Here is a 24,661-nt window from a genome sequence, read left to right as displayed (position 1 = left end):
TATATTTTGAACACAGAAAATTGCAAAAATGTTAAAGAAAAACAGCTGGAATTTTTTGCCAATTTCCATTTCAATATAACTGAACCTGTTTACTTCATACAATAACTATGTAATTGACTAACTGCTGTATGAAATAAAAGCGCATTAGCCTGGTATGACGGACGAACGACAACCAGAAGGATCCCCCAGTATTAGTCATAAGGAAAGGAATAGACCATGCTCACAGGTAACATAATTTTGATTGATTAATTGGAACAACGCAAGAAGTTATGGAAGCTGAAGGGCTATAAAAGTCCTGCTTGAGAAAAGAGGAAGGCAGACTGAGTTGGCCCTTGGTCAGAGAAGGCCCTCTGAGATTAGACAACTATTTAAAAATGGCCTTTTCCCCCTTCTGTACTAGCAAAAATAAGCCTTTGAAATCTACATCAAGGGTTTTTGTTTACCCAGTATCGGACCACACTATATAACAGTGAAGAACATTCCACCTAAGTGAAACTCAATGACATATTACAGCAGTTTTAACCTACTTGAATATTTTTCAGGAGTCGTATGTAGGAAACTCACATTTTCTTGCATATTATATATCCCTTTTTAAGTAGATCACTGCTGCCCCATGCTTCTGGGGACATGGGCAACCTCATCCCAGAGCTTGCTGCTTTGCTAAGATATGCCCCAAAGTTCAGAATGGAGAATTCATTTCAGCAGTGTGGGACAGCAGGTTTTGGTTTCAATTGTGTAATGATCTGAGAGACTTATGGTGTAAATATAAAGGCTAGACTGTGCCTTTGAGGCAAAGCCCAGTGTTAAGGAGATGGAGAGAAACCACACTGTAGTGAAAACCCTAGGCAGAATTTTGGCTGACTCAGTCACAATTCCTTCTGGAGCATGCATGATGCAACAGATCCTCTGCGCCAGCCTTTAAACGGGCTAGTGTGGTACACATTCTCCTCACTCCTTCTTAAGCAAGTTCACTGAATGCTACACAGGGAATTGCAGTTATAGACCCTGCTCTTATTCCATCTCTCCTCTTTGCAGGATCATTCTAGAACCAACTTCACTACCAAACTTGTACAGTCCCTTAACTCCCTAGACTCTGTGGCTAGCCCGCCCAAACAAGCTTAAAATGGGAAGCAAGGAGTCTCCCACTCACTCTACCCTTATGCATCTACCTCAGTGAGTCTTTATAATGAAGTAATTGTCCTTGGGTTGAATGCACTGAATTTAACCAGTTCAGAAAAAAATAAATAATTTATATACTGTATGTGGTACCAAAATATAAATAAATCTTGGATGGTAATTCAAGTTTAATGTGACAAAATTAGCTGTGGAAGAGCATGTAATTTTGAGTAGTTGATTATGAAGGCATGTTTTCCTGCATTTATGATTTATGCAGATCTAAAGCCTAGATCTGTCAGTTCTGCAATACAGACTGTGAAAATACAGGGTTTAGCAGTGAATGTCTATTTTCTGTCTCTTTGAAGGCTTCAGTCTAAAAGCTAATCTGAAGTCACATGCATAGTTAGTAAGTGAGCAATGTAATCAGCTATTGACAGAAATCCTGATAACACGTCCCATCTGAATGACTGTACCTAAGAAAATACAAAGCAAATTCATTAAGTGAGGAGACTTACTATAGTTATAAGCATTCAAGCCATTTACAAAAACTGAACGGTCATACAACTTTCAGAAAGAGTTTCTGCTCAATGAAGTAAGAAAGAAGAACCTGAACAGCACTACTAGGCAAGGCAACTTTAATTGCAGAGAGCCAATGATATAAAAGAAAGAAACCAAAATAATATATACTTTTAAGATAAAGTCTGGGGCCAGAATAGACCCACTGCTCCTCCTGCATGTTGTAAGAGGCTACTAAAAGGGGGCTGTGTGGAGAGGGATGCGCTCCGCCAGGTTAGAAATTTGCCCAAGACACACCATATGATGAGCAAGTCAACAATGTCCATACTGGCTTGATCGCAGCCTGGGTTAATAATGACCAACAAAAAGGACCCATGGAAGAGATAACATCATCGTAGCCACATGGAATGTAAGGATATTGAGACAAATAGGGAGATTGAAAGAACTCATGTATGAACTGGAACAATATACCTGGCACCTCCTAGGAATATCTAAGGTCAGATAGGGGAACTTTGGAGAGGCACTAACGGAAGAAGGCCATGTACTCTATTACAGTGGAGAGGACAAACATGTCAACTGGGTAGCATTTCTTGTGCATAAAGATATCAAGAATTCAGTAGTAGGATGCCACCAACTGTCCAGCAGGCTTATTTCCATCCGTCTATAGGCAGTACCATTTAATATCACAGTAGTACAAGTCTACGCCCCTACAACAGACTATGATGATGAGCAAATTGAAGATTTTTACAATCAGCTCCAAGACATCATCGATAAGGTACACAAGAAAGATATCCTGATTGTACAAGGAGATTGGAATGCTAATGTGGGTACTGACGCACAGGCAGATTGGTGAGATTATTGTGGCCCTTTCTGTAATGTCAGCTATAACAATCTGGTTTTTGAAAACACATTAGGAGCACATAAAGCATCCAGACGATCAACATGGCACATACCTAATGGTCCATATCGGAGCTGTGAAATCACTCAAGAACGGAGAGGCTACACGTATTGACAACTTCCCAGCTGAATTGATGAAATTCAGAGGAGGAATAGTAATAGATGTACAAGATCTGCAACAAGATCTGGCAGACCGATGAGTGGCCCTCCATGTGGACACAGTCACTAATCATCACTCTGCCAAAGAAAGGCAACCTGCAATTGTGTCAAAATTACCAGACCATAAGCTTAATTAGCCATCCCAGCAAAACGATGCTGAAAGTCATATTGAACAGGTGGAAGCCACAAGTGGAGAATATCATAGCTGAAGAACAGGCTAGCTTTCGTGCTGGAAGAAGTACCACAGAACAGATTTTCAACCTTTGTGTTCTATGTGAGAAGTTCTTAAAATACCAGCAGGACATCTACCACATCTTTGTTGACTTCAAGAAGGTGTTTGACAGAGTATGGCACAAAGCTCTCTGGGCAACCATAAAGATTACAATGTTGGTTGTAAGCTTATTCTTACCATTGTATGCCAAGGCCAGCCAGTGCAGTTCTCACCAATGGCACAACAGGAGAGTGGTTTCGCACCACTGTTGGGAGTCCAGCAAAGCTGCCTTCTTTCACTCACATTGTTCAACATCTACTTGGAGTGTATAATGACTGAAGCCCTAGAAGATCACATATGCACAGTCAGCATTGGCGGGTGAACAATCTCAAATCTTCAGTTAGCTGATGACATTGATGGCCTGGCAGGCAGCGAAGATGAACTTGCCAACCTGGTAAAATGATTTGATGAAACCTGTGCAAAATATGGCATGGAAATCAGTGCAGAGAAAACCAAGATGATGACAAATAAACATGATGGGATCAGCTCACACATCACTCTCGGTGGACAAGAGCTGGAGACAGTGAAACTGTTCAACTATTTGGGGGCAATCATCACTGATGAAGGATCCAAGACTGAAATTCGGGCAAGAACTGCGCAAACAGCAGCAGCAGTGGTAAAGATAAAGCCAATTTGGAGGAATAAGAACATCCCCCTGGAATCCAAACTGAAACTGCTGCTCGCATTAGTCATCTCCATTTTTCTGTATGCATGTGAGACATGGACCCTTATGGCAGAACTTGAACAGAAAATATAGGTAGTAGAGATGAGATACTTCCGTAAAATCCTGGGCATTTCCTACTTTGACCACATCACTAATGAAGAGGTCCGCATCATCATCACCCAATGCGCTGGGTCATATGAAGACCTCCGAATGACCACGAAGAAGCACAAGCTGAAGTGGTATGGCCATGTAACAAGATCATCTGGCCTATCCAAGATCATCCTTCAAGGGACAATACAGGGGAAGAGAAGAAGAGGTAGACAGAAGAAGAGATGGACAGGAATGGACTTTGCGGAGACTCAAGCACTGACACACAATCGTCAGGGGTGGAGACAATTGGTTGATTGCTCATCAATGATGGTGCCCCAATGACCAATGTGGTTATGGGAGTGATGATGATGATGATTGATGATATAGTAAGACAAGCATTTTGGGCCATATCCAATACTAGATCAATACTACATGAAATATTATAGAATCATAGAAATGTAGAGCTGGAAGAGACCTTGAGGGGTCAAGCACAGGCCCCTGTGCTGAGACAGGACCAAGTCAACCTTCACCATCTCTGACAGATATTTGTCCAACCTGGTCTTAAAAACCTCCAGGGATGTGGGGATTCCACAACCTCCCTTGGAAGCCTATTCCAGATCTTAACTAACCTTAGTGTTAGAAAGTTTTTTCTTAATATCTAACCTAAACCTTCCCTGCTGCAGATTAAGCCCATTACTTCTTGTACTACCTTCAGTGGACATGGAGAAGAATTGATCACCACCCTCTTTATAACAGCCTTTCACATATTTGAAAATTTTTGTGAGGTCCCCCCAGAGTCTTCTTTTCTCAGGTCTAAACATGCCCAGTTTTTTTAACCTTTCCTCATAGGTGAGGTTTTCTAAACCTTTTATCATTTTGATTGCTTGCCTCTGGACTCTCTTCAATTTATCCTGATCTTTCCTAAAGGGTAGTGCCCCAAATTGGACACAGTACTCCTGCTGAGGCTTCACCAGTGTCAAGCAGAATGGGACAAATACCTCCATGTCTTACATATGACACTCCTGTTAATATACCCCAGAATGATATTCACCTTTTTTGCAATTCCATCACATTGCTGACTCATATTCACTTTGCGATCCACTATAACTCCCAGATCCTTTTCAGCAGTACCACCACCTAGCTAGTTATTCCCCATTTTGTAGTCATGCCTTTGATCTTTACTCCCTAAATGCAGTACTTTGCACTTTTCTTTATTGAATTTCATCTTGTTGATTTCAGACCAAATTCCGCAATTTGTCAAGTTCATTTTGAATTCTAATCCTGTCCTATGAAGTGCTTGTTCTAGTGACTTTCCAGGTATTGCAGTTAGGCTGACTGGTCTATAATTCTCTAGGTTTTCTTTGTTACCCTTTTCAAAGACAGGTACTATGTTTGATCTTCTCTACTCCCCAGCTATCCTCCATTATGCTTAATCTTAACTTCCTAAATCTTAACTATTTCTTTCTCTCTCTTCATTTTTAATCCTATCAAATACCATCGTTCTGAATGATGTTATTCCATTTGGTGAACTCAGTCTTCCCACAGATCAATTAACCTATTTATCCTTTTTATCATTACAAATACATTTGCTATATCTCCATAGTTTTAGACTCAACAGCCTACTTCTAGACCAGCTGATAGGCTCATCAAATTAATTTACATGTATTTCAAATATGTCTCTCTGTAAAATGCCTTCCCTTCTCACAACACACAAAGGAGAACGGATTGAAAATATTTCCTTCTGATCCATTACTGTGATCAATACTTGGAAAATTTCTAGGCATGAGAGCGTTCCTGCTTATCCATAGTATGTTTGTAACCCTGGCAAGTCACGAGCTATGGGACCCTACCATCCGGAACACTAAAGTAGTGTCATCTATTTTATTAAAGGCATAAAATTGTTCTACAAAACAAGTGAAAGTTCTTACTGATGTTCAACTTTTCACTTTGGTTCCTCTGCCCCATGAAGTGACTATTTGAGATCTCTTCTCTGACTGGTGTCATAATACCCAATCCCATAAGCAGTTCACCTCCCAACCCTGTGAATAGTTACTCCCACACAGAATGCCATAGACACACACCAGTGTAGGTCCGATTTTCTGTAACTAAGTAACAGCACTGGGCTCATAGGCAGTTCCTGTTCAAAAAGAAGGTAACAGGACACAGTGAGGTCAGGGCAAAGGGTGGGGAAAATATTTTTTTCTGATTAACTTCATTGTGACCCCAGAGCTTCTCTGGAATGTGGAAATAACTGAATTTTGGTAGGAAAAAATCTTACATGTGTAGAAGGATAAAATATAGTGGATATTCACTAAATAATAGTTATAAGACTCCCAACCCGAGCCATACGGTACGCAGCAGTAAACCTCTTCCTACCTAGAGAAGATGCCATTCACAGTCAAACAAATTCCTCATCTTTGCCAGTTTCATGCTCAAATCAGCCCCTTGGGAATTTGACCCATCAGCAGAGAATGTATAACACATGAAGAATTCACTACTGATGACAAATGATTAAACTGAGGGCAATTATTGGCACAGGACGTCACACACATACCAAAAGGACACCTAACAAACCACCAGTCCAAAAGTATTTTCCATCAGAAAAAGGTGAGTTTACAATGAGCCTTAAGCCTGGCTGGTGACAGTGAAGGCACGCAGAGGATTCCTATGGCATTTTCTCTGTCAACAACATTTTAGTACAATTCTTGTCATTCAGGCCACAGTCCAATAAATGTCTTTTATCGTAGGAGCTGATACACATCTCCTTCTCTGGATAAGGGGGCTACATTTAAAAGGCCCTCTTTGTGAAGAACAATTGGCATAGAATTTTTAATATCTATCTATCTGGTGAAGAGAGACATGTTGTGGCTATTTCTGATCAATCAATCAAGTTCCACAGGCTTAACTGGCAGTGCTTTGGGGGGGAGAGGGGGTCACACCAAACTTTCTCTCTCCTCATTCGCAATCAAATGCAAATGCAAGCAAGTTTAGAAACAGAATTACAATGATTATGATGAGCAAAGAGATTCAAATAAAATAAGAACTGACACAAATCTTTGACCATAAGAGGAAACCAAACATATTTAAGGTTTGAAAGAGTTTGCGCATTTTTCCTCCCTATTCAAATTCTATGAACCTCTGCACTTGCTGTATTCAAGATCAGACTAAAATATTGCAATAAAGGTTCCTCTCACAGTGTTTCTAACCCAGAAGAACTAGAAATCCAGCAAAAACAAAACAAAACAAAAAAAAAGCACAGCTTATTAAATTAAGACTCATTCCCACAATAAGAATCTAAACTTCTATCTGCTCTTATCCACACTGAGAAACCAAACTTTCTGAGGAACACACATTATTACAAATTACATAATATTCTGAACAGGCTGCAAAAACAATGGGAATTTTGTACAAATTACTAATTTCACAGATGGGCCAGATCCAAACACCGTTGAACATTAGAAAGCAGAATCTGAATCTAAATTTTGCTGATGGCAAATTATATTTTTTATAACGAAGCAAACCCCCAAATCCAGACACCTCTGAATCCTAAGGCATTGGAAATCTGGGAGTGAATTTTTGTGGCTTAGGCCCATTTCTTCTGAAGACTTATAGCAAGAAAATCAAAACATATTACACTACAACCTCAAAAGAAACAAGTCTTTTAAAAGAGGATAGTATGTGGGAATCTTGCTGGTTTGGCAAGTGATGGGCCTCTGACAAAGCCAAAAAGCCTATCACTTGCTCAACTCGTTTGTAGTTCCTGGTATTGCCCTCTCCAGAGACTTTTACTGCCAATGATGAGTCAAAGTATGCTTTAATAGATTCAGTGAATGTTTCACGTGACTTTTTATTGTGATGTATACTTCAAATTTGGTATTAGTTTTTCCCTATGGCCAGGTTCCAAATGCATCTGCAGCTTAATCAAATTGCCTTTGGGAATTTGTTTAATCTCTCCCCTACTATTTGATTATGCTCTTGTGTATTTCTGAAGCTGTTTCTATGTGTTTGGTTAGCGTTATGATGTACTGAAATTCCTTCCTGCTCAGTCTCCGGAAATGCTTCCTAAAAATTTCCTCTTTCTCTCTGGTACCCACTTACTATGATGATAGGTACCTTAGAAACAAAATTATAAATAAAATTAAATGAGGATCGCTTGTGATGCCCATTTCTGAAGCCAGCTGAAAATTTTCCACTGACTTCAACGAGCATTGGATCAGGCCATAATTGCATCAAGTGCATTTTCCCCTGTGGATTGCTAATATAGAACATGCTTCATTTTTAATTTTCCTTCCCCTACCACCCACCCTGCTTTCTTCTCCCCTTTGGGCATATACTCTACATTTAGGATGAGGCTCTCCATATTCTGGCTTCCTAGGGTTTTAGGCACTGAAACCAACTCTTCTATGGCAATTTTGTGTACAACTGATTTGAATCTACATCAGAACTCTGATCTTACAAATCAATTTCATGGCGCTCTTGCTCTCTTTTTTGGGGGGGAGGTGGGGGTTGGGAAAAAAGTTTTTTAAACTCTTTATCTACTTTCTGTTACCTGTCTACGCAGAGGAATGCGCTTAGTCAGCTTGTGCACGGCAGGCTGGCTGCTGAAGTCCGGCTTCTTGGTAGTATTCTTCATGCGACACAGGATGACTGTCAGCACCATACAGGCAATTAAGAAGACCCCTATGCAGTAAATGGCTATCTCCAGGTAGTCTGGGGATGTCTGATACTCTTTTTTTTCATCAGGAGCTAGGTTGGAAGTTTGGAGGAGGAATAATCATGCCACAGAGTTAGCACACACCAAAAACATGTATCAGTACAGTAACTGGAACAACATTAAATTACATGGGGACTTCATGCAGTGACTTCATGAAATACAGAATACTGTTGATCTCCAAAGAATTTGTTTAGAACATCTCATAACCAGTACACTGGTCTCCTTCTCCAGCTGGTTCAAGACAATTTTGAACTGTGTGTGTGTGTGTCTACATATATATATAGTTGTTGGGATAACTCATTTTGCTTCACTGTGAATTCAGTTCTAAAAATTAAAACTACACCTAGGTTTGTTTTCCAGTTCTGACTTTTAAGCCAGGCTCTTGAGGAGGAGAAAATGGGCACATAATTCACTCCAGATGAATAAATAGTTAAGCCAATTTTTTGATAGCAACAAATGACAGATTTAAGTCAAAATAATTCACAAAACCATTGTATTTAACTTTGCTAACCGGCTGAACACACATTTACAGACAAACACTTATTCATTTAGCTGGGCTAAAAGAAATGCTTATAAACTCCTAAACAGAACGTACTTTGGGCATGAGCCTGTGTTGCTTGCGTATCCAAGATTTCCGCTGGGAAATAAGTGCACAAGGAATTCAGGATCCATGAGCCCCTTATAAGAAGTTTGCTTCTTAACTCAGGCTGTTAAATGAGTTGAAGGGAATTAGCTGCCCAACTCCTACTTAATTTCTATTTTAGTTGGGTGCCTAATTCCCTTAGGCTCTTTTGAAGAGTCCAGCCTCAGACTAAAAAAGAATAAATAAACAAACATGATGACTGAATTGCTTTCAATACACTTTAATGATTCTCCTTCAGTCAGACCTACATAATAGTTTTCATACTTTTTTTTTTTAACCTCATTAGTGGTAACAGGTCAATAAGATTAGTCCTTATTTGGGGAGGGGCGGGGTGTGTGTGTGTCTTTTTGTAAGTAGCTGCTATTCTTATTGAAACCATTTTGAAGTTATCCTCAAGACGGTTACATATGTGAATACTCTAAATTCATGTTTACCTAGCCTTTATCTGGAATATGCCTCCAAAAAGGCAGCATTCCACAGCAATCAGGGGTCACTCTGCAAGCAGTGCACATCCAAGTTTTCATTTTCTTGTACCTCGTCTTCAGTTAACGTCATATTTCATTCAAGCAAATTGGTTAAAAGATGCTAAACAGTCACTTGTAAAATGCAAACACTGCTAGCAGAAGCAAGCTCAGCATAAGCATTGTCTGACTGCTTAGTGATGAATGAACCATGCAGATGTCAGCTCACTGGGCAAGAGGCGAGTGAGATATAATGGAACTGTTTTGTCCAGTGCATTTTAAAAATAAAGACATAATGGCCAGTAGATATTAAGAACATTTCACTTGTGTCGCACAAACCATAACTACACAATTATGCAAGACACACATGCAGGTAACTGCATCTTTTTCTTAGGATTAAGAATTAATTAATGCTCAAGTACATAATGGCCCAGCACACCTCAGATGACCTAAGTTATCTCAAAGGTAACATCAAGGCAGTTACATTATAGCTAACAGTTATACATAAGAAAGTTTGACTAGCATAAAAGTAAACTAAAAGGTTACATTTTCGGACAGCTAAAAATTGTCAGGCAATAAAGCACATTGATGTTTGTTTCTCCTAAGAAAAAACATCAATCCCCGCATTCTAGGACATGCTTTGCAGTAAAGGCAAATTAACTATTCATTCTCTTAAAACATGCAATGTTGAAAGATGCACAGAACCGATTCCCAAGGTATATCATACACTGCTTCTGTATACATTCTGCTGGCTTTAAAATTAGACCCAATGATTCTCACAAGAGACTTAGGTTATAGGTAAAAGTGAACCCAATCATATTAAATGGCTTAGAGATTTTGATGAAACATACTTTATAATGGCCAAATTAGTTTCAAAATTACCAAGGTAATTTTGAATTTCCTCTTATGGGAAAAGTTTGTGATGATCCGTGTGTTGATTCTCAGTATCTCATTAAGCGCTAAGAAAATATATTTCCTTCAAATTTCTGATGAATGTTTGACGAACGTAAAGATGTTTAAATTAAGCCTGATAGTAGTTCAATTTGTCCTTTACATTTTTTATAGCTGCAGACTAAGTGCAGTTCTGTAAGACATTCACAGACTTATCAAGGTGACTTTCTTTAAAAATAATAATAATTAAGAATTTTGAGGATAATAAAAGCCCCATTTCCGAGACAGAAGCTGTGCTAATTCTGCAGCAATCAACAAAGAAAATAAAAGAGGAAAAACCACTGAAAGAGAGCAGTGTATACCTGGCAGAACTGTCAACCATGCAGTGTGAAAGGATATCCCAATAGAATTACCCGCCAAGCATGTATACTCCCCAGCATCCTCAAAAGTTACATTCCGTATATAGAGAACCTCAATCTCTTTGTCCGTGGTGTTAACACCGGCGGCCTAGAAAAAAAAAGGGAAGCAATAGAAAAGCTAGACATTGTGGGAATTCTTGTGGACAGGGCTATGGAACCACAGGGCTTTGCACTTTGTGAAGTCAGTGGTGTGCAGATCCAAAGTTCCTTCCCCATCCACAAATCCCTCATCCAAAAGGCGTTTACCAACAGGTCCCAGCTCACCTCAGAGAGCAATCAACACCCTTCACCAGACCTAAACTCACCACCTAAACATGCATGCAATCAAATGACATGGAAAAATTAACCCACAACACTTCATTTTCTTTCTTCTTTTTTTAAGAATAAAAGTAGATTGAAAGAAAAACAGAGAGAAAACAAAGTAGGACAGTATCTGGTACCACTCAGCTACCAGAAAGAATCATGCCATACAAAAATATACACTGAAGAGATGAAACCTAAGAGGCAAATTCTAGCCTCAGCTACACAAACAACTTGTTTGCTATCTTGAGCAGAATATGGCCCTAAGAAATCTTTATCCATGGCACTGTATTTAAATATGGCATGTTACATAGTGCTGCCAAGTCTCACCATTTTCAATTATCTAGTCTCATGATGTGCTTTTCTTAAAACCCCATCTCCTAGAATCATTCTATTATGTAAGAATCTCAGCTTCTTCTTTTCCCCTCAGGTTATGTTACTAGCCCAGGATTGTGGAGAAAAGCTAGAAAGCCCTAAAGGTTAATAAAATCAGGAGGCAAACAAAATAGAACCCCAGTAGATATATAAAAATCTCAGCACACATAAACAAATCTCATGATTTTTGATGCCTGAACCATGATATTTGAAAGTTTCTTGTTGACAACACTGATCACGTCACAAGTCATCTGTTGTATAATCGATTATCCAAACTTTGACCAACAGAATTAACTCAGAGAGACTTTTAGCCCTTGGATCCTACAAACTGTTCAATGGGGCAAAGCACTGCACTGACTCTTAGGAGGAAGTAGGTCAGACATATAGAGAACACAATTTTAAAACAAAAATAGAAACTAAATTAAAGTAAATGGGGAAAAATCAATCACATGCAATTTATGTGCATGTAATGTAGAAGGTCACAAATGACTAAATATTGTGATAACTTATGTCTTGAGATGTACGTATGTAAATTTTATATATTTGCTGCAGCAAAAATTAGACCTTAATATTATATAATACCACTCTGTATTTTTTATGATGAAATATACGGAATTAACAACAAACCTAAACACAGAGACAGACATCAAATACAAGAGAGAATAAAATTGGTTAAGACAGATCAACTTCAGAAAACACAGAGCACAGACAGAGACTATTGTGAGAATTTTTCCATGGCTGCTGGCGTAATACCAGTTGCATCACCAAAGGAGGATTATAAATATACCAAGGCCAAAGAGTTATCCTACAAGCTGCCTGCAGTCTCCCAAAGCACCATTTTTTTTTCAGCTTCCACACATCCAGCTTTCTTTAAAAAACATTGTTACCTTTTGTAACAGTGAGCCAGGCAGACTGGTTGGCCTCCCCTATATAATTGGAGACCTTACAAATATATTCTCCAGCGTCCGCCTCTGTCACATTGTACAGCGTCAGCACTTCAGCATTGGAACTATTTATCCCCGAATGCTAGAACAGACCAATAACATAGGAGAACAATGTAACTGCTGCCCAATATGGACATTACTCTGTTTATGGTCCCACCACCAACACTGCATGAGAACATACCTTCCATTTAGTGTAAACACCAGTGTCAAAGCATTGTTTTTGTTGTTTGGGTTTTTTAATTAGAAGTAACTAAGAGGAGTTGTTAACAGAAGGGGGGGGGGGGGGGAGAGGAAGAGCACCAGAGCTGGTATACTAGTTCAATGGAATAACATGGCATATAGTTGACCAGCCTGGATGCCAACTGGTTGGATTCTTGGCATCGCCAACCAGTTTGGAAAACTTCATAACAGAGAATTTCCTTAAACGAACTTCCTTAGAATGCCTGCCAAGAAGAATAACCTTGTGCCATTCATATGCCCCATCAAGTTGGTGAAAAATTGACATCTCTGCAGGCTCCACATCCAGAGAACCCAGCACTGCCAACAGTCATTGGCAGCAGATCTCATCATTACTAAGGGCCTTTGAAATGAAGAGGCTCAAGAAATGTGAGAGACAGAGTAGATTCTCTTTGGTTTGCTTTGGATGCTCTCTACAAATAAATAGCATTGATGTTCTTTTAGTGGCTTTTCACTTCTTTGAATAAAACATGCATAAATTATTTTAGAGATGGATTTAAGAAACCATGGAAGAACAACAGACTTTCCTTAAGCTAGCGCAAATAGCATTTAGACTAGCAAATTTCAACATACCATTGCATTTGTAAGATATGTTCTTTTTGTTAAGCTAATCAGTTTGAAAACAGAAGAACTGATCTCAAAACTCTTGGGTTCACACAACATATAGTCCATTCTCCAAAGAGCTGCTTAATGTGCTGAAAAGCCTCACCTTTAGAACTTGAAGATACGGTAATCCATCTGGCCCGTATTTACTGCCATTCTTCTCTATATGTTTTATCCACTGAATATGAGGCTGAGCATCACTGTACACTTTACAGACAAACTCCACGTCACCCCCGACCACTGCGGAGGCATTTGCTGGAAGGCCAGCTTGGAGAATAGGCCTGTGTGGTGATCGTTCTGTGGGGATGGGGAGTGGGAGTGAGAGAGAGAAAAAATAAAGATGCATAAATAAATAAGCAGTGCTGCCAAGAACACTGTTATGAACTCAAGCCAAAAAGCCCTATAAGCCTGTTGGCTGACTCCTCTGAAATAACACTGCAGCCAAAATGTATAACAAAAACTACACTTCAAAGGAGATCACTTGAGTACTACACTTGTAGTTCAAAGAATACCCATTTAGAAGGCGCGGGGGGGGGGGGGGGGGGAAGAGAAGCCACATGACAAACTTTTCATTTTTTTCAAGGTTGGGCCACCACCGAATAAGGAAAATACATTTAACTTTACAGTTCAGCATAACAAATGCTTTTGAGTTTTTATTTATTCTACTTAATATAAAACCAGAAAAACACAAAGTTTCATCACTTTATAAAATTAAATAATTATTGCTCTAAAATGAATGAAGTTATTACAGGCATAATAAAAAAGCTTCATAGGCATCAAACTCTTGGTACAAGATGAACAAAAATTAAGTAGGCTTTTGAAACACAGGGAACAAAAGTCAACTTGTATCAACTACAGCATCAGAAAAACCAAAGTTGCTTCCTATTCTAAGTATAGCTTAGGGGAATATGGAATTATCTTCAGTAGCACCATGGGTTATTACTGTCAGTTAACTATTACTTCTACAGTCTGTGAACCTACAAGAGGAGTCAGCAATATGCTACTGTCACTAGCAGAAAGTTGTTGTCAAAATATGTAAAGATTTGGGATGAAATCCTGGTTCCACTGACATCAGTAGGTGTTTTGCCATTGAGTGCCGCAAAGACAGGATTTCACTCTTGGAGCCTGCTTCTGCATTCTTTTTGTGCACAAAGCCTGATCTTGCACCCACTGGAGTCAATGGTAAAGTTCTCATTGACTTCTGTGACAGGATCAGCCTCCCAAAGCTTCCATTGGCTACACTGGGTGGACAAGGAACTCTAGCAAAGCTTAAAACCATTCCACCTCACTATGGTGTCAATTAAAGTTGTTTTAACGACAGCCTTGTCTTAACAACAGCCCTGCACATTGAAATCTCCTAATTATCCATACATCATAATTGACAGGACCAATACATCATTCAACTTCCTCAACTTTGAGCAGTCTAGAAGTGAATTTAGTACACTCTCCATACCCATCCACCCCTTGTCCTTTCTCCTGAGATGAACAGGGGTTCCAATTGTGAGGGACATTTCTTGTAACCTGGATACCTATTAGAAATGAGACTAAGACCAGCAACTCACTTCATGTAAGTCACTAAATAGCGGTTGGGTGGTAAATATTTACAGTTAATACTGACCTAGATCAAATGTGAACCCATGAATTAGAAGTGAAAGTCACATTGCCAAATCTCCTGAGCCATCCATACCCCCTTCAAAACATTTTATTTAAAAGATAAGAAAAGGATAATGGACTTAAATATTTATAGAGGCAATGTATTATAAGAGCTTAAATGTAATAAGCCAAATCAACTGAATTTCAAATCAAGTGTTCTTTCTTAAACATACTAGTTTCCAATAAATTGTTTCACAAGCAAACATTGTGAGTGTAATAGCAAATAATGATGCCCACTGAACAATGGAATCTTTCATACAGTCCAATATATTTGGCATGTTGCAAGCATCTACTGGGAATTTATTCACTGACGCAACACTGGCAGTGTATTACAAAGCAGCAGTCTTGTTTTACTCTTGGAAAAAGTGCATTTGTGTTGCAGTTATTAAATTATTCCATGGCTATCTGTGTTATTTTCTAAGGCCTAGGAACAGCTTACTATTTAATTTGTAAATTGCAGTAGAATGTATAAATTACTATTTTATAGTCCAGGAGAGAATTTATAAAGTTTCTCACCTTATACTAAATAGGGTCTAATTCCACGTTCCCCTGCTCCTTCTTCTAGGTACACAAACAGCAAGCATGATCTCCCTTTAATAGAAACCTTACACCATCTTCCAAAACTTATTACAGCTGCCTTCAGTATAAAATTAAACCTTAGAGAATGTTATTTAAAATGTTTTTTAAAAGTCAGTAGGCCTCATGTTTCATTTCTCCACATCAGGGTTTGATTTCCTTTGTGACCTTACTCTCTGCCCTTAAACAAACCAGAGAATGAGGCCTGAAACATCTTGGAAAAGTTCCTACTATGCCAGCATCAACACACAAAACACGTTTGGTTTATCTCAATAGCCATCAACAATTTAATTTTTTATTGATGACTGTCAACCCCCCTCCCCTCAAAAAAAAAAAAAAAAAAAAAAGGCCAAGTAAAGAAGTAAAAGCAATGTTTATACTCCTGCTCCTAAATTCCTAAAAGAGTCAGGTCAAACAGGGGTAAGGACTTGTGAAATTTCCTCTTGCTATGTCCTGAAATGCATTTCAGTTAAATGCATTAGAAGCAAATTAAAGTTTGCACACTGGGATATAAACTGCTGATCAGTATTTGTTCAACTCCTGTTCATTTGCTTCCACTGGACAGGCAGACTGCACAGATTTAGAACTGATCTCTATGATTCAGACCTTTCGCAGTTTACTCTTAATCCCTGATCCTGCCACTTGTTTCACACTATGCCTGGAGCCTTGCTGAAGTCAGGCTACATCATATGAAGTCACTGGGGCTCTGTATAAATCCTGGAGTCTGTGTTCATTAAATAAGGTGCAAGATCAGGGCATTAGATAATTACTTGACGTGAAACAGAGTATTTATTAACACAGGGAAAAGAAAAAACTATGGAAAAATTAGTAAAATTGAAAAACTGTGACCATGTTGCTGACTATATTTCTGTGTAAGATATTTTTGGTCTCCATTAGAGTGCTAACATTTCATATGCTGTTTCTATGCAATGTGCAAAAACTAATCAAAGAGACTGTGGATCTTTATATGCTATCTCAGATCTTGTATATGAATTCCAGGTCAATATGTACATTTAAAACCTAAGCCTTACATTAGTATGCAGCTATCCCCTTGTTGACAGTTGGCTGCTCTAATATCATGAGGCTATGAAATCTGCTCAATAAAGATAGACAAAAGAGTTGAAAGTTCTCTCTTAAAAATATCCCTCAAAGTTAACAGAAACTAATTCTGAAATAAAGAGCTTGTCTTATGGATACTTAAGAACGTAGATTTATTTTGTATCATCTAACAATTGTAGCTAAGCATTGTAGATAAACTAAATTACGGAGGATATATACATTTTTGATAATTTCACTCAAAATACTAAATATTTTGATAAAAACAACTTGGTCCCAACCGTCCTCTCAGTTATACTAGCTTTAGACTGCTGTCATTCCATTGATTTCAGTATACTTCCTCTTTTTACACCAGTGTGATAGAAAGGTGAATCAGGCCTTTGGGAAATAAATCTTTGCTAATTGACCATTTAAATTTTATTGCTTTCCATTTCCAGTGCTAACATAATATGTTTGCCCAAAAACAGGTCAACATCATCGGCTATAACATGGGGGGAAGCCCTAGAGAGTAGAAAGATGTCCAAGTGTTTTCAGGCATACTGAACACTGTATTTCTAACACCATAAAAGTTACTAGGCATTTGTTTTGTTCCAACACATTAACTCAAACCCTCAGATATTTAATTACTGAACAAAATTCAGGTCTACGAGGTATTTCAAAGATCAATTCTGCTTTCTTAACTTTTTTTTAGTAACTCACATTACATGGCTTTGAAATAATAAAATATATTTTTCTCTAAAATGAGCTGGAACTAGCAAAGTCCAATGCTATAAAAATATAAATTTGAGCAAGAGCATGTTAAATTTTACTTTCCTTCTAATTCCTCTTGAAGTCAACCACTGTAATATTTTACAAACAGAAAGCATGGCTCATTGTCAGTAACTCAAGGAAATGTGGAGATAAGTAACTCAGAGTTAAAAACAACAACAAAAGAACAGCCTATTCCCCTTCCAGAGAAGTAGGTTTCTGGTCAATATCTAAAGAGTCAATCATTCACTAGAGTTCAATCACTTCCTTTACAAGAGGCAGAGCCACAATGATCATCAGTGTAGGTAATGCCTTATTTCAAATTTAAGATATCTAAATTACATACCAATATATAAATATGTTCAGGATTTGTTTGCCCAATTTTTGGATTGCCTAAATAGAAGGGAATAACAGAATCGACATCTGAAATGGAGATTGTAAACAATTTGCAAACAAAGAAAAATCCCCACCAATTTATAAGAAATGGTCATATTTTAATGGATGCATTATTGAAACTATTAACATTAAAGCATCAGGCCAGATTGCCTTCCTCCAGCAGAAAAATCTGCAGAAGGGAGCCAGGAAGTTCAGAAAAGTCCATGAGATTGACCTCATGGAGTTTCCTGCAGAGCATCACTTTAGAAGACAGTTAGTTGAGAAATGAGACCTCACAGACTCTGCAGAACCTGAGGCTCTAGGCGAACAGGGTGGGGAAGAAAGGACGCGGGAATTCTTCTCTCCACAGAGAAACAGATACAGGATCTGCCCCTTCAGATGACTGTGCTGGACCCTCTTCCTTTCCTGGACATGCAATCAAGAGAGTGCCTCTGCAGCTTCTCAGCAGCAGCTATTGAGATGATTCTGCAAGAGTGAGTGACACTCAAGGCTCCCGCCATTATCAGCACTATTATGTAAGCACCTTTATTTTCAGTAAGATCAGTCACCCGTTAAATGTGTCTTGCTAATTACAAGTTGCAGAAGAGCATTAGTTCACTGCCTTTTCAAGGATCTCCCTAAACTCATGTTTGGTCTTGCATTCATTAGTCTTCTTTCATTTTCCAACCTTGTAACAAACATGCTATTTATTGCCAACTTAGATGGGGTTTTTGTCATGTGGACACTTGTTTCCTCTGATCATTTTAATTCTCTATTGCTATAGTTTATAATATTAATTCTGATTAACAGTTCATTTTCCGAAGCTAGTTGCCTACCTTCTGCACTCAAAGCTGACATTAGAAAGCTTCATTTAAAGAGTCCCTAAGATATATGACTACAATTGACTCAGTCTGGTGAATTTTCAGAAAAGTTTCTAAAGGCCAGGAGGAAGATTGGGGATCCATCAGGGACAAATTTGCTGGTTGGTGCACGTGAAGTGTGCTATCTTCATCCCAATTTCCACACCTCTATGCCCATCACTCTGGATGCTGTAGAGGGCCCCAGGGACCAGTGTGAAGGAAAGGGATGAAAAAAGAAAGGCCAAGGGAGACGTCCATTGTCCATCACCAAACACCTCAGCTACCAATGGTAAATCTGTCCAAAAATTAATTAAGCCTCAGGCTGCATTAATTGTTGCTGGAGCCTTCTCTGCACTGGAGAATCTTCTTTCAAGATTCTGAGGAAAGCTATGGCCATGGGAGCTTCAGCCAGAGTGGAGAGTTCAGCTGGCCCTGTGTCCCCAGCTGCACTCAAGTTGATCTGCGGGATCTCAGGCTGTACATTCCTAGGTAGAGTGACACAGGAGGGATCAAACTGGCAAGATGATTAGGGGAAACTCCAGAGCGTCCATAGAGATTTCCCACCTCAGTGTATGCTCATATGGTGGCAACCCATGCCTAAATTTCCTTACTCCAGAACTAAGCAATGGTTTATGGGGGCCTGCGTCATTGAAATGCTAGAAGGAAAACACTATTAATTCCATTGCACTTGCTCAGTGATGTTCAGAAGTAAAGCTGAGGGATGGCTGCTGCTTCAGGAGACTAGCAACAACTAAGCAGGTATAGGCAAGTACCTCTACTAATTAATGTCATATATTATATATATATACTGAGCCAGGGATTGAGTAGCTTTGACCAGCTGTGTGTCAGTTTGATTCCTCTTGTTTCACAAAGCATTGCATTCTGTTCATACCCAATTCAGAAGCTCTGCTGAACGGCGATGCTCTATTTTTGTATATAAAATAATCATTCACTCTGTAATTTAAACTGGAGATAGCCACATGGTAAACCAGAGAAAATATTCCTTTCCAACACTGGAAAGACTATCACAGCCATAGAGCTGTTTACTAACAGGTAACTCATAAGCAGAATGGACTATGGATTTTGCAGTTTGGACCAATTTTGTTCATCAGAGCTGGTCATATAATTTGTTACCAATGGTGGCATCTTTGATAAAATAATTGTTCCTCAATAAATTTTTACTAATTATTCAAATAGCTTTACTGTTCAGCAACAGGTTTCTTATGAGTTAAAATAAGTATGGACTTGTTAGAAGATTTTTTATTATGTAATGATTGTTCTGCTAAGTTTTTAGGGAAACAAGGGTCTTCTATCTTTTGATCATATTCTTCTCTTTTCTCTGTATACAATATTCCGATCAGCTCAAGACTCCTTAAAGAGGTAACACCTAAGACCCCAGTCCCATAACTGTTTCCGTGTGGGTGGACCCCAGTGCTTTGAGAAGCCCTAAGGAAGTCAGTAGGGCTCCATGCAGGCACAGAGGTCTGCCCATGTAGGTACTGACAGGGACTAAAGTCTTCATCCTACTTTTTCTTCACCATCTTCTTTGTTCCTCTGACCTAGCGAAAGTTTAGTGGCTCCAGTTTTGTAAGACTGGATTATTTCTTTCTGCTGCTGTTTCACATACTTTGACATTGTTAATTACGGGGCCTAACTGTCCACTGGCATAAGACTGGAGTACCACGCTGGAAGGTCAGGGGCAATATTGTTTCCCTAAAGTTGATTATTGAATAAGAGTTCTTAGGTAAGGTTATGAGGCTCACAACTTTAAGAAAAGCTTGAATGGCTTCACTGGGGCTATCTGTGATTTTTAAACAATTATAGTTTTAAAATATATAGTGTCATTACGGAAACTGCCTTCAGTAAAGTATTTATCACTGTGCTTCTTTGTGCCGTCTGAAAACTGCCTTCCTGGTTTGAAAGTAATCACATCGAGGTCAGGTTAGAAAATTACAATACCTTTCAACCCTTCACAGAAATGACTCACGTGTTCAACTCTTTTGCTCTTCCTTTTACTTTTCGCCTCAGACTTGAAATACTGATCCCTCTTCAGCACTCCCTCCATGGACAAAACTTCCACTGATGTCACCCTGTCTGTTTATATTTTCTCTTAGATCAAGCACAGAACAATGTACCTGTGGTGGCTCAATGTAAATAGCAACAGCTACCATGGACCTTTTAGCACCTTGCTGGGTTTTTTTAAGCAGGCAGTGAAGCATTATTTTTTCTAAACATAAGACTCTGGTCAGTGCTTACAACTCTCAAGATTTATTCCAGGTGGGAGTACTGACATGTAAGGGCATGAAGGGGAATTAACACTAAGGCCTCACTTGTGCAAACCCTTATGCATGTGCTGAGCTGTATGCACCTGCGTACTCTCATTGACCCGCTCAGGCCCGCTCAGGTGCATAAAATTAACCATGTGCATAAACTTTTTCAGGATTAAGGACTAAAACTTCACTAGCTCCTTGCAGGGTGGGGATAAGACAGCTGTAGCAAAATAAAGTGGAACATGACACTACAAGGAAAAAGGCCGCTTTTATAAGGGCTGAGTGAAGTCAGTGGAAAGATTCTCACTGATTTCAACAGGCTTTGGATCAGGGCCTGATAAAAGTCATATCAAAATTAAATAAAATCTGTTCTTTAAAATCATGACTGCATGAGAGGGTTTAAAAAAAAAAAAGACAAGTCAAGACATACTCAAGAACTGAAGCATGCAACATGAACGTTCTTGTTTTAAAATGCTAAGTTGTCAACACAAGGTAATACTTAATACTAGACTATCCTTAGTGCAACACCCTATTGTTAGTCTGCCACAGTATGCATTTCATCAGTCTTGCCAGAGTGAAAAAGTGTCTTAGCTGAAAAAAGACGAATGTCTGCCCTACTAAGCCTAGGAGTTCACTTGTGGTATCCCTGAAACACTACATGTATAAGCAACAGTGTTAGGCACATCTGAGCAAAGGAGAAATGCCTCATTTTGGTGTGAAAAAACATGAGAAGCAGAACAATGAAAAGCTTTCCACTGAAATTACTTCTGATTTGCTTCTTCTAAAACTTCAAGAGAATGTGAAAAGCGGCATGTAACTTCTCACGGACAAGGCTGGAAAGTGGGGAAAATGTCACTGTCCAGGCCATTTCCAGATGTTTCATTAAGCTTCTTGGGGGAAGGAACTGTGTGTTCTGTGTTGCAGTGAGCACCCAGTCAGCACGCAACCACTTAATAATGGCAATGATGGTGGTGATGAAGGGAGTGTCTTGTGGAGAAAGCACAGGGCTGGGCTCTATATCTGGTTCTGCCAAAGGTTTGCTGTAGGACTCTGGCAAATCACAACCTTTCTGTGACTCCATTTCCTCATCAGTAAAATGATAACAGTGTTTTCCTAACTCCCACAGGTATTGTGAGATTTAATTAGTTAGTTAGATGCTATAAAATGTGAAGTATTCATTATTATTAGTGTGGCTCCACCACATATTTTCTATCTCCACACTCTCCCTTCCCTGAAAAGTGTCTGCCTTCAAAGTAGACAGGAAATACCATTGAAACCCGTTTGAGTTCTTTTACATTTCCCCAATTCTCCCTCTTCTTAATGTACTGCAGTATGGAATCTAGAGCAGAGGTGGGCAAACTATAGCCCGCAGGCCACATCCAGCCTGTGGGACCGTCCTGCCCGGCCCCTGAAGCTGTCCCCCGGCCCCTCCCCTACTGTCCCCCCTCTCACACAACCACGCCACCATGCAGCACAATGCTCTGGGCAGCAGGGCTGCAGAGCCTGGCCTGACCTGGTGCTCTGTGCTGCAGGGCGCAACGGCTTCTCCTGGTGCACCCATGCCACCAGCCACCGGTGCTCCAAGCAGTGCTCTAAGGGGCCAGGGAGAGTTGGATAGAGGGGGTGGTCAGGGGCGTGGACAGGGGTCAGAGGGCAGGGAACACTGGGGTTGAATGGGGGCAAGGGTCCCGGGGGGGCAGTCAGGAAGGAGAGGAGGGGTTGAATGGGGTTGTGGGGGGAAGTTAGGGGCAAGAGGTCCGGGGGCAGTCAGGGAGAAGGGGTGGTTGGATGGGGCAGGGGTCCCGTGGGGGGCAGTCAGGAAGAGGAGGGGGGTTGTATGGAGCGGCGGGGGCAGTTAGAGGCGGGGAGTCCGGGGGCAGTCAGGGGATCGAGAGCAGGGGTGGATGGGGTAGGGGTCCCTGGGGGGCCATCAGGGAACTGTGGGGGTTGGATGGGGAGGAGTCCCGGGGGGGCTGTCAGGGATCAAGAAATGGGGGGGTCTGATAGAGGGCAGGGGATGGGCTATGCCTGGCTGTTTGGGGTGGCACAGCCTCCCCGAACCGGCCATTCATACAATTTCAGAAACCCAATGCAGCCCTCAGTCCAAAAAGTTTGCCCGTCCCTGATCTGGAGTCTGTTCTAAATATTGGATTGGATCTGAAAAGATGTCGTACAACTCCAGAAAAGTGTTAAATGTCCCTGGTTCCTAGTGGCTTATCAGGGAGGGCACAGCAGCTTCTAGATGGGCCAACTGCAACCGTATATTTGTTCATCACCATTAACTTAACTCCACTGCTTCAACAAATAAAGGTGAAGCAACTTTAATAGAAAACATTTAAGCTGGCCACGCCTGGGCACAAACATACTATAGATGTGTCAAAGACAAAGCAATGTCTCTCATGTCATTTTCTTCAGCTATTAATCTCCCTTCTGTACCTAGGTTTGTCTGACTTTTAACATAAGCATTCGAATGGGAAGGACAGCATAACTTTCACATGTAACCAGATGCATGGAGAAACAGCAGAGCTATTTTCAGTCATCTGAACGTCGATCAGTTATTTATGGGTTTACTAAAAACAAACAAACAAAAAACTATATTCCTCATGCTAGAAGTGCTCATTAATTGACAGATTTACACGTTCCTCTCTTCAGGTTCAGAAGCATCATCTCCAACCTCCTGGCCAAGTGTATTTGATGGAAATGCCATCTCACTAGAGCTGAGTGAAGAGCGGGAAAAAAGCTGTCTGTCTGAATTTGAAAGTGAATGCTGACTGCGGACATGGGAGCATTCTGCAAATATTCAAACCCTAGTACCGGTATTAGCACAAATACCCACTCAAAGAAAAGTTAAGATCAAATGCTCAAATAGTCACCAAAAACAAATTTATACTTGAAACCACCACTTGAAATACAAGTTGTGTTGGTTACTAATGTGTCTCATCCAACCAGAGAAGAGAAACAATATCAGCTAGATCACAGCACTAACCAACAGTGTGAATTTTAAAATTTAAATAGAGACTATTTGTTCATGAGCTATTGTTATGACAGAATAATTTGTGAAGGTGAGAAATAATTTCCAACAACTAATACATCTGAGAACTTCGCAATCTGCTTGCCAAAAGAAGCAAAAAAGATTTTTTTTGCAAAAAGAAAAAGATAAAAGTAGGTCGTCATGATGAGTTTTCCATTCAGCTCTACTTCTAACACTATCAATGTTGTTCTTTAGTAGACCTGAATGGATGAAATATTTCAAAGGGCAGGGGTGGTCAGCCTGAGCCTGAGAAGGAGCCAGAATTTACCAATGTACCTTGCCAAAGAGCCACAGCAATACGTCAGGACCCCCCATCAGCTCCCGCCCTCCAGCCCGCTAGAAGCCCCACCAGTAAGCACCTCCCACCTGCGGCAATCAGCTGTTTCTCATGCGCAGGAAGCTCTGGTGGGAAGTGGGGAGGAGTGAGGGCATGACGGGCTCAGGGGGGAGGGGCAGGGTCATTGGGAAAAGGGATGGAGTGGGGGCAGGGTCTGGGGCAGAGCAGGGGGTTGAGCAGTGAGCACCCCCCAGCACATTGGAAAGTTAGCATCTGTAGCTCCAGCCCTGGAGTCAGTGCCTATGCAAGGAGCCACATATTAACCTCTGAAGAGCCGCATGCGGCTTCGGAGCCACAGGTTAGCCACCCCTGTCAAAGAGCAATCTGAAAAAAAATAATCAATTTTTATTGATAGAGCCTTTTTCCTCCTAAAATATCCCAAAATTCTTCACGAAGTATGGTTTTTAATAGGGCTTTTAAAGTGTAAGTAAACTAGCTTTAACTGTACTTTCATGC

The 24,661-nt window shown here is 40.1% G+C and overlaps 1 protein-coding gene across 5 annotated transcripts in view; it reads right to left on the bottom strand.

Moving 5' to 3' along the window:
* The window catches only part of FGFR2 (fibroblast growth factor receptor 2), a 179,699-nt gene that overhangs the window by 21,142 nt on the left and 133,896 nt on the right, over nt 1–24,661 (bottom strand). For 3 of the 5 annotated variants that reach the window (XM_073354182.2, XM_073354181.2, XM_073354185.2), the window contains 3 exons: nt 13,407–13,597; nt 10,785–10,929; nt 8,263–8,459 (listed from right to left, as the gene is read on the bottom strand). In XM_073354182.2, the coding sequence (XP_073210283.1) occupies nt 8,263–8,459; nt 10,785–10,929; nt 13,407–13,597 (533 nt within the window). Of the gene's footprint in view, nt 1–8,262; nt 8,460–10,784; nt 10,930–12,403; nt 12,543–13,406; nt 13,598–24,661 lie in introns of all 5 variants that reach the window. The other 2 variants (XM_073354184.2, XM_073354186.2) reach the window with 1 other exon arrangement.

Source organism: Lepidochelys kempii, chromosome 7 (genome assembly GCF_965140285.1).
Source record: "Lepidochelys kempii isolate rLepKem1 chromosome 7, rLepKem1.hap1, whole genome shotgun sequence".
In the NCBI taxonomy this organism is placed as follows: Eukaryota; Metazoa; Chordata; order Testudines; family Cheloniidae; genus Lepidochelys; species Lepidochelys kempii.
The sequence above is the reverse complement of the archived record's forward strand: the minus strand, read 5'-3'. Positions and strand labels throughout refer to the sequence as shown.